Source organism: Podarcis raffonei, chromosome 16, assembly GCF_027172205.1.
Source record: "Podarcis raffonei isolate rPodRaf1 chromosome 16, rPodRaf1.pri, whole genome shotgun sequence".
NCBI classification, from domain to species: Eukaryota; Metazoa; Chordata; class Lepidosauria; order Squamata; family Lacertidae; genus Podarcis; species Podarcis raffonei.
The window spans coordinates 28,258,893-28,272,741 of NC_070617.1; the positions used below are offsets into that span (position 1 = coordinate 28,258,893).

The 13,849-nt window shown below is 43.9% G+C and overlaps 4 protein-coding genes and 1 gene segment (V, D, J or C); all 5 read left to right on the forward strand.

The window, feature by feature from the left end:
* The window catches only part of LOC128404187 (immunoglobulin lambda-1 light chain-like), a 236,029-nt gene that overhangs the window by 190,722 nt on the left and 31,458 nt on the right, over positions 1 to 13,849 (forward strand). The gene's annotated exons all lie outside the window — the stretch shown is intronic.
* LOC128404184 (immunoglobulin lambda-1 light chain-like) overlaps positions 1 to 13,849 on the forward strand; it is a 222,292-nt gene that overhangs the window by 130,266 nt on the left and 78,177 nt on the right. The gene's annotated exons all lie outside the window — the stretch shown is intronic.
* LOC128404208 (immunoglobulin lambda-1 light chain-like) overlaps positions 1 to 13,849 on the forward strand; it is a 94,136-nt gene that overhangs the window by 58,980 nt on the left and 21,307 nt on the right. The window lies entirely within an intron of this gene.
* LOC128404186 (immunoglobulin lambda-1 light chain-like) overlaps positions 1 to 13,849 on the forward strand; it is a 53,653-nt gene that overhangs the window by 30,356 nt on the left and 9,448 nt on the right. Inside the window, exons 1-2 of one of the 2 annotated variants that reach the window (XM_053369620.1) lie at positions 2,289 to 2,372; positions 2,472 to 2,770. The exons of the other annotated variant lie outside the window; for it this stretch is intronic. Of the exons in view, the coding sequence (XP_053225595.1) occupies positions 2,336 to 2,372; positions 2,472 to 2,770 (336 nt within the window). The 5' untranslated portion in view covers positions 2,289 to 2,335. Of the gene's footprint in view, positions 1 to 2,288; positions 2,373 to 2,471; positions 2,771 to 13,849 lie in introns of those variants that run through there. 2 annotated transcript variants of the gene reach the window in all.
* On the forward strand, positions 5,613 to 6,409 carry LOC128404191 (immunoglobulin lambda variable 3-25-like). The segment is given in 2 exon segments: positions 5,613 to 5,669; positions 5,915 to 6,409. Coding segments are annotated over 2 exon segments (384 nt in total).

Genomic DNA, 13,849 nt, shown 5'->3' on the forward strand with positions numbered 1-13,849 from the left:
CACATGGGTGGGAGCAATCATATCTCCAAGAGAGAAAATATTTGTTTCAACAGATAAGGGGGACCAATGTAGGAGCGGGAGGGGGAACTTGGAGCTATTGGTATACAGAAGGGATTAATTTAGACCCTAAGTATCGGGGGCCCTGGGGAATCAATATTACCAGGAAAGGGGCATCTACGGATTGTAAGACTGGAAGCTGTAATCCCATTTGCCTATGGGCAAAGGAATCCGCATCTACCACTCCAAAATACATATATCTGGGGCTAGGCATAGAAGGTCAGGGAACGGACCCCTACGGTTATCTTATTGTTAAGATACATACTACTAAAGCTAGTAAAAGACCCATGTCTGTTTATGAGGATTTTGAGGAGGAGATACAGCAACTGAATCATCTTCCCCTCCCACCCAAAGCTCATAATATGTTTCTAAGTCTAGCAGAAACAATTGCAAAGGAACTCACAGTAAGGAATTGTTTTGTATGCGGGGGTACTAACATGGGGGATCAATGGCCTTGGGTGGCTCACGAAGTAAGTTACAATGAAGTATATAAAAATCAAAAGAATTTCACATACCAACACTTGGGGAATGAGATATGGCAAATCTCTAATCAGCTAGTTGGGACTGAATGTTTTATGAGAAATGATACAAATGGAACATGGGTAGGGAACACACCCTGTCTAGGACAGTGGAACAATAGACAATGGTGGGCCTCAGATAACTCTTCCAGAAAATGGCCCTCGCCTTTAGCCAACATGATTAATATGACCTTTTTACAGGACCCCCAAAACACCACTTTAGAATGGACAACCCCTGATGGGTTCTATTGGGCATGCGGGTCCTACGCGTACAACCGGCTCCCTTTGAATTGGATAGGGTCCTGCGTATTAGCCACCTTACGACCTAGCTTTTTCCTGCTTCCACTAAAAGTAAAATCCAAACTAGGGATGCCAGTCTATGATGAAATAGGGCCAAGAAAAAGACGTGGCATTCGTATAGGAACATGGCAAGATACCGAATGGCCCCCAGAAAGAATAATACAGTATTACGGACCAGCAACTTGGGCTAATGATGGAACGGCGGGGTCATTTGGGCGAGACCCAATTTATTTGTTGAACCGAATAATACGTTTACAGGCTGTAGTGGAAATAATTACTAATGAAACTGCTTCTGCTCTAACCAAGCTAGCAAAAGAAAGCGCTAAAAGCCGAACTTATATTATGCAAAACAGGCTGGCTTTAGATTATTTGTTGGCAAAAGAAGGAGGAATTTGTGGGAAGTTTAATTTGACTAATTGCTGTATTGAAATAGATGATAGTGGACGAGTAGTAAAAGATATAGCCGACCGCATGATTAAGTTGGCTCACGTGCCCGTACAAACATGGGATGGGTTAAACTTTAAGGATATGTTTGGATCATGGTTCCCCAAGTTGCCAGGATTACAGGCGATAGTAGCCCTTATTGGGCTTATAGCTGCAGGATGTGTATTAATTCCATGTATATTGCCGATTTTTGTAAGGACAATCAATAATTCTCTTTCTCTATTGACACAGAGACATGTTCAAACTCAGTTAATGTCCATGCGGTATCTCCCAATACCAACAGAGGATGAGAAGGAAGAAGGAGGGGATCATTGGGAGCTATTGTGTGAGTTTGAGGCAAGATACAAGAAGAGGGGGGGATTGTGAGAATGGGCAATAGGTCGTGCCTCAAGCTCAGTGGAAATTTCCAAACAAAGAGGCCACTAAAACACAAAAGAAGGAAGTTCCCCATATAAGGCAATGAGATAAAGGAAGAGTGTAGATTGGTCTATGTATTAGAGATGTGCTAAATCATGATAGGTAGATTGTAAGCCAAGCCTCTAAGGAGGGGCGGCAGCAATAGGGACAAAAGTTGGAACCAGAGGCTTGCTCGGGGCTCTTCGTGCTTACGGAGGGCCCGCTCTTGCAATTGCGTGAACAATAAAAGGGTTATCCTTATACTGAGTCCTTTGTCCTGTTCTTTCACCACGTTTCAATATCTCACAAAGTGAAAAGGGAATTAACTAAAGGGTCAAACAACCTGGGCTCTCTTCTGCATAACACTGCAAATGGGAACTAGAGTTTAATTCTCACAAGATGCCCCTCCCCCCAAATAAGTGTTCACCCTTCATTTTCTACAGTGCAATAGCATGCATTTTATCCCCAGGGGTGGAGAGGAGGGTGTGCTGCGTTTTCAAGGGAAATGATTTGAATGTAGGGCTGGGTCACAAGATTGAATAGATTTAAGAGAGCAGAGAGACGGGTCTGAAACAGACACCTTTCTGCTTAAGGAAGGAGAGCTCCTCTGCGTTCCCATCATGCTCTGGGCCTGCCTCTTCCTCACTTATTTCTCAGGTAGGAGAGAAAAAAGTGTATTTTTCTTTCTTTCTCCTGAGCGACAGACCAAAGAGGAGTCTAACATATCCTGAGATAATTTTTCTCTTTCTCTTTCAGGATGTTTGGCCCAGTATGTGTTGACGCAGCCCCCATCAGTGTCCGTGTCTCTGGGACGAGATGCCCAAATCACTTGTTCTGGGAACAACATTGGGAACAAATATGTGCAGTGGTACCAGCAGAAACCCAGCCAGGCCCCTGTACTGTTAATATACAGAGACAGTACGAGGCCCGATGGGATCTCGGACCGATTCTCTGGCACCAACTCCGGCAACACAGCCATACTGAGCATTGCCAAAGCCCGAGCAGAGGATGAGGCCGATTATTACTGCCAGGTGTGGGACAGCGACACAGCTCACAGTGACACAGGCAGATGGGGAAGTGCGACAAAAACCTCTTGCTGAAAAAGGCAGCTGCTATCATACTCTGTCTTCAGAAGAGGGACCTTCCAGTGGAATTGAATTTTCACGAAAAGAGGCTTATTCGTACTGCCTTGCCATTCTAACCCCCAAATCCCCACTTTTCCTAGAGTTGCACTTGTTTTTTTTACCTCACTCCCTTATTTAATGAGGGAAAGCAAATGAAGGGGGTTCACTGAGGTAGAGAATTTAGCATAGACTTCAAGTGTGCATCGGAAATAGACAGCAGGTCTATGCCGGGCCACAGAGAGGCTTATTTTGTCATTATTTAGAGCATTTGTACCTTGCTCTTTGGTCAAAGAGGCTCCCAGAGTAGCTTACATAGAAGCAATTGAAACAAGACACTCTTTGCCCACAGGGTTATAAGCTAAGGAAAACCACGACACACAAGGCGAAAGGAACAGGGAGGGCAGAGGAAAATATAAATCCATCTCAGGCACCAGTGTCTAAACAGTTGTGCCTATAATGACCAGTTGGCCCAGTTTTGGAGCAGGATGGACCTGATGGAGTTGGGCCTTCAGCAAAGGTGATGAAATGAACCCGGTTTGCTACTTAGTCTGATAGTCTTAGTCTGATAGGTTGGCTGACACACACAAACACACCTGGTTGAGGGGAGAGGAGGCCTGATGGAGCTGGCCTGTCATTTCAAAATGCGGTTCTCTGGCTATGCTGGACACAACTTATCCTCCGTGTCTGATTCCCCTTAACTACATCTTGTGCCCATAAACATCACTTTAACTCTGTGTTGTGTGATAAAGAACCTCCTTTGTCTGTGTGTCACACACACACACACACACACACACACACACACACAAAGACATTATATATTCCAACATACAACATGAAAACAATATTCCAATGAATCTCCTGGACTTCCCTCCTCCCCTTTGTGGGTCCTATTGTTAATCATTTCCTCTAGCATCTTCTATAATAATCCTAATCTTTTACCTTTCCATTGTGTCCAAAATTCATCATTGAACTACAAGTGATATTCTGATCGTACTAAGGATTTTAACTGTTTACAATGGACTTTAAGATAAGTTATAAATTTCCCCCCTCATTAAAATTTAGATCTTCCTGATTTCTGATTCTTCTAGTTACTTTAGCCATCTCAGCATAATCCATCAACTTGATCTGCCACTCTTCTCTGGTCGGGGCCTACCATCCTTTTGTCTGTCATGATCTCCAGTCCACATGAACTTCAGATCTAGGACGTATTGGGAAAGGTGGCGAAATTAAGCACCCTAAACCATCATGATGTTTCAGTAAACATCTCTAGAGGGTGCTGGCAGACTTGGTAAGATCCACTCTGTGCAACCAGGAAGTGGGGGTTTAATTTGCATGATGCTTCAGAGCACTAACCACGTCCTCCTCTTTCTCACATGATACGCTGCCACCACATATCCCTTGGGACAGATAATGCATTGAAGAACTGCTTTGGTCAATGCTTTGTTGCTTCCAGAAAACAAGAGTTCAAAACAGGAACACGGGAAGCTGCCTTATACAGTGGTACCTCGGGTTACAGATGCTTCAGGTTACGTGTTTTTGTGTTTCGCACAGAACCAAACCCGCAAGTACCAGAACGGGTTACTTCCGGGTTTTGGCGCTCGCGCATGCGCGGAAGCCCTAATTCGCGCTTTGCACTTGCGCAGAAGCGCCGAATCATGACCTGTGCATGCTCAGACGCGGCACTGCGGGTTGCGAACGATGCGGGTTGCAAACGTGCCTCCCGCACGGATCACGTTCGCAACCCGAGGTTCCACTGTACTCAGTCCAATCATTGGTTCATCGAGTTCAGTGTTGCCTCCACTGACTGGCAATAGACATAAGATAATATCACCAAGGTAACTGCCGACAAATAACAAACGTATTTTTAATTTTAATTTTCCTTATTCTACTTGCTGATTCAGTGCAATTCTGTTACAATAGATTTTGACAGCGATGAAACGTGGGTGGAGACTGCCTCTCCATCCTGACCCTTCCAGGGTGGAGGAAGACCATATAGATCTACAACAGGGGTTTGAGGGAAGTCACAACTCAGAGGCAGATGAGGAGGAAAGTTGGGGAATCATGGGAGAGGAGGAGGCTGAAGCGGAGCAACGCCTGGCTGACACAGTGTCATTAGAAAGCATCCCTGACCCTCCATCTCCCAGAACCCGGCAAGCCTTAAAAGTAGGAGAGCAAAGAGCTCAAAGACAGAGGGAACGTAGCAGCACCCGTAGAAGTAATGAATGAGGAAGTGGAAGAGACGGGGGGTGGAGATTCACTCGGGACAATGCCATTATCCAAGAGGCTCTGTTCTATAGCCTCTCTCTGTAATATTGAAATAAAAAAGTCTGGTAAGAAATCTTTCCTTGTCTTTCTACCTTCCTGGACAACCAGCTGGGAGCTGCTGACACCCCCAGGCTGTGCACTCAAATTCCTTCAGCCAAATTGCCATCTTCATTATAGAACACAGGAAAGTGTTTCATACTGAGTCAGACCATTGGTTTACCTAGCTCAGGATTGCCTAAACTAAGTGGCAGCATCTCCTTGGGTTTTCAGACGGGAAGTCTCTCCCAGCCTGATAATGCCAGGAATTGAACCCGGGAGCTTCTGCACGCAAAGCAGAGGCTCTGCCACCAAACTCTAGCCCTTCCTCATGTGCATTGGAGCAGGATCAGCACCCAATCAAAAAGAAGCAGATTTGCATGCAGAGAACCCCAGGCAACTTTGGTAGGCTTTAAGAATGGGGAGAAAAGCTATCCCCAATGCACCATTTGTCACAGCAAAGATTACTCCCCTGCAATGAACATCATGGCCTGGTTCCCCTTCCTTCTGGCCCTCACTTATTGCTCAGGTGATGAGAGACCCATTCCTCATTTCTCTTGGATGCTAGACTTTCCTTTCTCCTATCAACTTATCTGCAGGAAGATTTGTCATTGCATTGTCTTAGACTGGAGTTTGAGCCTTATTAGTTGATATGATGTGCAGTCTAATAAGTCAGTTTTCCTCTCTTAGGAAGAGTTGCATGTATTTGTTTACCAGATTATTTCCACATCTTTGTCACACCATGATTTTTTACAATTTTTCTTCTTCTTTCAGGTTCTGTTGCCGAGTATGTGCTTACACAACCCCCATCTGCCTCCATGTCTCCAGGGCAAACTGTGCAACTCACTTGCTCAGGGGATAAGTTTGATAGGTACTATGTGCACTGGTACCAGCAGAGACATGGCAGTGCCCCTCAACTGGTTATATATAAGGACAGCATAAGACCTGCCAATATTTCAGACCGCTTTTCTGGAGAGAGCTCTGGCGGCACGGCCACCTTAACCATCACTGATGTCCAACAGCAAGATGAGGCTGACTATTACTGCCAAGTCTGGGACACAGATGCTAGCCAGCAAGCACAGTGGCCCCATCAAAGGAGGAAGTGAGGCAAAAACCTCCTGCTGTCAAAGAGAAATGTTTATGTTTGATAGCTGAGTGCAACAGAAATACTGTTTCCACTCGCAGCTCCCAGTGACTTGCACTGAGTGGTATATTGCCTCTGATAACGGAGGTAGAATTTAGCTGTCATTTTTGTAGCCATTAAGAGCCTTATCGTCCCTAAGTCCTTCCACAGAGGGACTACATTTTTAAATATATCCTATTTCTTAAAATAAAAAAGGAAACTCTGCTGAAAGTATAACAGCAGAAGGAGTAGGCCAGGTTAAAACTCTTTCCCGTAATATCTTAGCTTTCTTTTTTAAAGCACTATTTAAAAAATAATTATGGAGCAGCATTCAAAAATGGCACAGATACCTAACTGCAATCAAATGTGAAGGTAAAAATAAAGGTAAAGGACCCCTGTATGGTTAAGTCCAGTCAAAGGCAGCTATGGGGTGTGGTGCTCATCTCACTTTTCAGGCCAACGGGACACCATGACAGTTCGAAGTTTGGCAGTTTGAATCCATGTGATGGAGTGAGCTCCCATTTCTCTGTCCCAGCTCCTGCCAACCTAGCACTTAGAAAGCACACCAGTGCAAGTAGATAAGTAGGTATCACTGTGGCAGGAAGGTAAATGGCATTTCCGTGCCCTCTGGTTTCCATCACGGTGTCCCGTTGTGCCAAAGAAGTTTGTCCTGCTGGCCACATGACCCAGAAAGCTGGCTGTGGACAAAGGCTGGCTCCCTAGGCCTGAAAGCAAGATGAGTGCCGCACCCCATAGTTGCCTTTGACTGGACTTAACTGTCTTGGGGTCCTTTACCTTTTTTAAAAAAATAACAATCTATGGAGCCCTGGCCAATGGCAAGGGTGATTATTACTGTGCAACGACACATATGGCGATGCAGCCTGATGGGGAACTGAGACAGAAACCTGTATTTCTCTTCCCTAAGGCAAGAATAAATTTAGAATTGTGTTTACTTATGATGCAAACAAACCGTCAAAGTACAGGCACCTCCGCATTTGCACACAATTGGCCCATGCATGACTGCTGATGCACATGCTATTTTTGGCACTGCAAAGGGGCAGAACAGGGTGGAACAGGTGTTTGGCATGGCATGGCATGGGCATGGTGCCACACTTGTAGAATTCAGTGGGGAAATGTGCTGGTATTGCATACGCTTGAGTAAAGGTAAAGGTAAAGGGACCCCTGACCATTAGGTTCAGTCGTGGCTGACTCTGGGGTTGTGGCGCTCATCTCGCTTTATTGGCCGAGGGAGCCAGCATACAGCTTCTGGGTCATGTGACCAGCATGACTAAGCCACTTCTGGCGAACCAGAGCAGCACACAGAAACACCGTTTATCTTCCTGCCAGAGTGGTACCTATTTATCTACTTGCACTTTGACGTGCTTTCGAACTGCTAGGTTGGCAGGAGCAGGGACCGAGCAACGGGAGCTCACCCCGTCGCGGGGATTCGAACCGCCGACCTTCTGATCGGCAGGTCCTAGGCTCTGTGGTTTAACCCACAGCACCACCCGCGTCCCATTGACTCTTGAATACCTCCAAGGGGAAAAATACTGCCTGTACTAAACTTTTGGTGGAGTCAAGAGCTTAAGAAGACACCTGTTGGACCAGGCCCAAGGCTCATCCTAGTACTGCATCCTGTTCGCACAACCACCAACCAAATGTCTAGAGGAAAACCGCAAGCAGTAATCAATATAACCTAAAGTGTCATGGAATTCTACTCAGTATCTATCCAGAGCAGATTCCAAGGTATAGTTAGCAGAGTAACAACTTAAACACATTGCAGGATTCCCAAGAAAGTAGACTAGAGGCAATTAATATTTCATCCAGCAGAGCTTTACTGCTACTGAAGGCAAATGAGCATAACAGTCACAAATCCAATACATTCAGGATTGGCACTGTCCATAAGAAATCCAGTTGCAGCAGACTTAACTTAAACTTACAATAACTGATAACACATTTTTGTCTACTTGAAGAAGCCATGGTCCGATCTGAAAAATACAAATATTTAGGATACAAAACTGTAAAAATAAAGAAAAATTAAGTGTGCAAAACAATAATTACCATGTAATTAGGGTAGATCAACGTGTCAGTGTCCACTTATCCCTAGTGTAAATATGACATATCGGCAAAAGTCGGAAATTGAAAGGTAGCCATAGCATGTACACGAAAATCGATTTCAGATTTGAAATCAGCATTGAAAGAACATATAAGAACAGTTGAAAAATCTCACGCAAAAGAAAATGAAAAAAAATTGTTCCCCAGTACACTGTGTATCCCAAGGGAATACATTTTTTTGCGTACCTCCAACTGTACATAGATATACATGTCATTTTCAATGCTATACATGTCACGTTCAATTCTATATAAGTCACTTACACTAATACTCATATTGTACTACTTTGGCTATGTGTTTAATAAAATATTGAATTCTTGCATTGTGAAAAACAAAGATTATGGTGAAAAGTGAAAAACATGGATTGCAAAAAAACTAGAGCTTACAGAACAAAACCAACTTCAGATATGAAATCAGCACGTTGGCATTAGGTTAGAACAACTGCAGGTGTCAATGCAACAAAAATTTTGATCCCCAGTGTAATAAGTCTAAACTTTAACACTAAGCATACTATGTACAGAACACCATACCAGAAGGAAAAAGAGATAGAAAGACAAAGTGAAACCCAGGCTCCTTCTGGCCTTATTTTTATAGTCAGCATGACCTTGACAGAAGAGATAACAGGACCAGTTTAAGCCAGCTGTACTCAGCTTCTCTGAAGGAATAAGCCAAACATCACAGACCTTCTGCTTGTTTCTTTCACACAGAGAAGCCTCTAAAACCCTCTTGAATTCATTAGAATAGGAAAGATCTCTACATATCAGATCAATACTTTCTGCACTAAGAAATGCAAACTGGTGGTGGGAGCGTATATCAGAGTCTGTCTCAGAATCAAATCCAGAGACTTTGTTGCATCTTTAATACCTGTGTACAAGAGCTTAACATGCAATAGCTTCATGTTGCTGCAAGAGACAGACGCTGCTGCAAATGCATCTGACCTCTGCTAGTGATGATATTGCTTCCTTTCTCTATCCCTGCTTTTATTTGGAGGCGGATGCCTGGAAAGGCTTTTCAGATGTTTGCATCTCTTTGGTTGTGCTGCCATCTTCAGGCTTCTTGGAAGCAGGAAGGAGTATCCGGTAGCAAACTACTGGCGAGCTGAAAATCTAAGCGCATCCTGCAGTTTTGCTCTGATACACAAGATGGAGGTGTGAACTAAGAGATAAATTAATTTGGGTCGGCTTCTCTGCTTCCCTTAGGAATTCTGGAGAGTTTCATTGAAGCTACATAGACACTATAAATTTAAAGTAGAACTACACTACACAACTATCATGGCTTCCCCCATACACATAATCCTGGGTAACGCAGCATGTTCAGGGTTAAAGAGTTGTTAGGAGACCTGTATCCCCGTCACAAAACTACAGTTCCCAGTGTTAAAACATTCCAGGAATTGTAGTGGAGACCCCTGATTTGCACTTCTTCTCACTGTATACAAATAGGAACACTCTTAATCCTTCTGGTTTTCCACTTCTCTGAACTTTGTGATACAATTATTGGCTCAAAAATGTACCAAGAGGTTTGTGTGTGTGATAAAAGGAGTACATGCCAACAAAGGTCCGTATAGTTAAAGCTATGGTTTTTCCAGTAGTGATGTATTGAAGTGAAAGTTGGACCATAAAGAAGGCTGATCACCGAAGAATTGATGCTTTTGAATTATGGTGCTGGAAGAGACTCTTGAGAGTCCCATGGACTGCAAGAAGATCAAACCTCTCCATTCTGAAGGAAATCAGCCCTGAGTGCTCACTGGAAGGACAGATCCTGAAGCTGAGGCTCCAGTACTTTGGCCACCTCATGAGAAGAGAAGACTCCCTGGAAAAGACCCTGATGTTGGGAAAGATGGAGGGCACAAGGAGAAGGGGACGACAGAGGACAAGATGGTTGGACAGTGTTCTCGAAGCTACCAGCATGAGTTTGACCAAACAGCGGGAGGCAGTGGAAGACAGGAGTGCCTGGCGTGCTCTGGTCCATGGGGTCACGAAGAGTCGGACACGACTAAACAACAACAACATGTGTTATTTTGTGGGAGATGTGTTTTAAAATAAGAGCAATAGGAAGGAGATTTGCTCCCTCATTCATAACACTCAGGGTCAGTCATTCTCTCAAAACACAGTGGTACCTCCGGAGGTCTGGCCACATCCTGAGAAATTCGCAACCGGAGGACCGCTTCTGTGCATGCGCATGGCACGTTTTAGCACTTCTGCGCATGCACGTGGTATAGTTTTTGTCAAAGATGCAGGGATTTATGATATGTAAAATGAACCAGGGAAAGAGAAGAAGGGAAGTCACTGACATATTAAGGATGTAAAAATGGGTATTTTAAATTGTAAAATAGAAATTTAATAAAAATGATATACAAAAAGAGAGAGTTTCATGCTCTGCCAATGGAACTTTCCCAGTTTTCCAACAGCTCTGCAGTTGCAGAACAACTGGTAGTCACAGCTGACTATTCTTTCTGGCAGACATTACTAGGGATCCTAGCCCCTGTAGCTGCTCGTTCTCTGGCTGACGGATGGAGTCAAGCTGGTCTTCTCCTGATTGTAATGTCCTTCCTGAAAAGCCTTGGGCTTCTGGCTGGTGGATGGGGCCGGTGTGTGCCTCCCTGCAGTCTTGCAATCCCAGAAGTACTGGGTTTCAAGCAAGGAGCCTCTCCCTGCCTAACTGGAAATAAGATTTATTAAATGTGTTAATATGAATGGAAGTCAAAAACTCTGTAGCTGTTAATAAGGGATTAAGAACAAGATTGAATGTGATTGGAGTAATTAAGACTTCAGAAGCAGGATGAAATAAAAATATTCCACTTTGAAATCCAGCACACGGGAGGCCATACAAAATGTATAATTGGCTTTATAATTGGTGTACAGTGGTACCTCAGGACGCTTCAGGTTTCAGACTCCGCTAACCCAGAAATAGTACCTCGGGTTAAGAACTTTGCTTCAGGATGAGAATAGAAATCGTGCGGCAGCAGCGGGAGGCCCCATTAGCTAAAGTGGTACCTCAGGTTAAGAATATTTTCAAGTTAAGAACGGACCTCCGGAACGAATTAAGTTCTTAACCCGAGGTACCACTGTATATTTGAATGTGAATTGTAATTTGAGACTGACACAATGTGGCTTTTATTGGATATTAGTAATTGAAAATTTATTTATTAAAAGAACTTGCGATCTTCTCCATGCAAAGCTGATGTTCTACCACTGAACTGTAGGACCCACATTGACCAGAAAGGGTTATTGACTTCCAATTATTTAGTAGGGATGGGTGTGTGTGTGTACACATATATACATTTCCCCTCAAATATGCATTTTCCCACACATTTTCACCTACAATATGCATTTTCACATGCCTTCTTGTGCTTAATTTTTCGCACAGGGACTACGTCACAAGATTCAGAGAAGTATGAAAATCAAAAGGATAACAGTGTTCTTCTGTGCATATTAGTCCAGGAAGTGTGACTCAGGCTAGGTAAAGGTAAAGGGACCCCTGACCATTAAGTCCAGTCGTGACCAACTCTGGGGTTGCGGCGCTCATCTCGCTTTACTGGGCAAGGGAGCCAGCGTACAGCTTCCGGGTCATGTGGCCAGCATAACTAAGCCACTTCTGGCGAACCAGAGCAGCACATGGAAATGCCATTTATCTTCCTGCCAGAGCGGTACCTATTTATCAACTCGCACTGACATGCTTTCGAACTGCTAGGTTGGCAGGAGCAGGGACCGAGCAACGGGAGCTCAACCCATCGCAGGGATTCGAACTGCCAACCTTCTGATCGGCAAGTCCTAGGCTCTGTCATTTAACCCACAACGCCAACCGCGTCGTGAATCGGGCTGGGTCACTTTAAAAATGCAGACTGGGTTAAAACCTTGAACGTACTTAGTAGAACTCTGTGAACATCTGCTGCAGGTGTCCAGGCCCCAGCAGCTTCATCTAATAGCTGCCCAAGATCACCTCCCAACCCTTTCTAACCACCAACTGAACGCATTGACAGATGTTTCAGTGTTTCTGTGAATGGACCAGGGGCTGGCCAACGGCTTTCAGTTCATTTGCACAGAGGATGCAAAGTCAGATCCTAGGAACCCTCCTGTACCAGAAACATGTGCTCTGCTATTTTCAGAAAATGCCAGTTGAGTACAAGCTACGGGCTGCTGCTGAAGCTTTACTGATCTCCTCTGGAAGGAAGTGCTTATCAGATGTACTTCTCCTGACAATGGGTGCTGTGTGCTTATGTAGACTTGTGCATGTTGAGGATATGTACCTTCCCTGGAGTCTTTCGAGTTTTTGGGTTGTTGTTTTTTTAGATTTCTGGACCTTCTGGATGGGCAGAAAATGGAGTTAATTTGGCCACACATTGAAATCCAGTTTGTCTTGTGAGTATTTAAAGGGTGGCGTTAAAGGCCACAGGATATCCACAGAGATTAACCTGCAGATTTCTCAAACCATGCTTTTCAGTTAAGCCACATGCGATGTTCTGGAAATATGAGCAGATGTGGAAAGTGGAACCTGCAAAAAAAATGTTGCAGTTTGGAGTACTTCTGTTCAAGATACACCATTTGCCTATTACCCAGTTTCCAAAGTGTAGGGGAACTGATTTTCCATTTTCCAGTATTTATTGGCTACTGAGCGCTACAATTTCACTGGGCTATTTTGGAAGTTATTTGGTCTTTTGGTCCTTTTTCACCTCGTTTCATTTATTCATTTTTACCTCGAAAAACCTTGGAGTTCTCCTAAGCTTCTCCATTGTGGATGGAGCCATTCTGGCTATAAAAGGGAAATCACTCAAAGAATTAAGGTTCCTGTGATGATATTAACCGGATTACACAGAAGTAATGCTCTGCTCTGGAAACAGCAATCTTCAACCTCATAAGAGGTTTGCATTTCATCGGCGGCTCAGCATTTCGGAATCTTTCTGCAATTGCCTGCTATGTCTTGCACATGCAAGAATGGATTTCATGGAGAAATTGGTGATTTCTACAGATTCCTCTCATTCTTCCTTTATTGCGGGATGCTACAACCACATCAGTTCTCGTTTGGAAGTGAACTCTTCAGAATTATCGGCAGGGAGTGGGGAGAAAAGATTTTTTTCCTGAAAGCACCCTAAATCTCCTGACTTAAATCTCAGAGGCAGAGGAGGTACACACTGGAACTGTGATTCAGGTAAGCATGACTGTAGAGTCCTCGTATGCTTATAGCTTCTCCTCGATTTTTGTCTCACAGATGAGGAAAAAACCTACACAATTAGTAAACGATTATTGCTTAAATCCTTGAGGAAGGGCAGTAGCTCAGTGAAAAAGCATTTGCCTTGCATGCAGAAAGTCCCAGGTTCTGTCTATATAAATTTCATTAAATTTTCTGTTTTACAATTTGAAGTACTCATTTTTACATCCTTAAGTAATCAATGACTTCCCTTCTTCTCTTTCCATGGTTCATTTTACATATCTTAAATCCCTGCATATTTTACAGAAACTATACCATTCAGCATTCC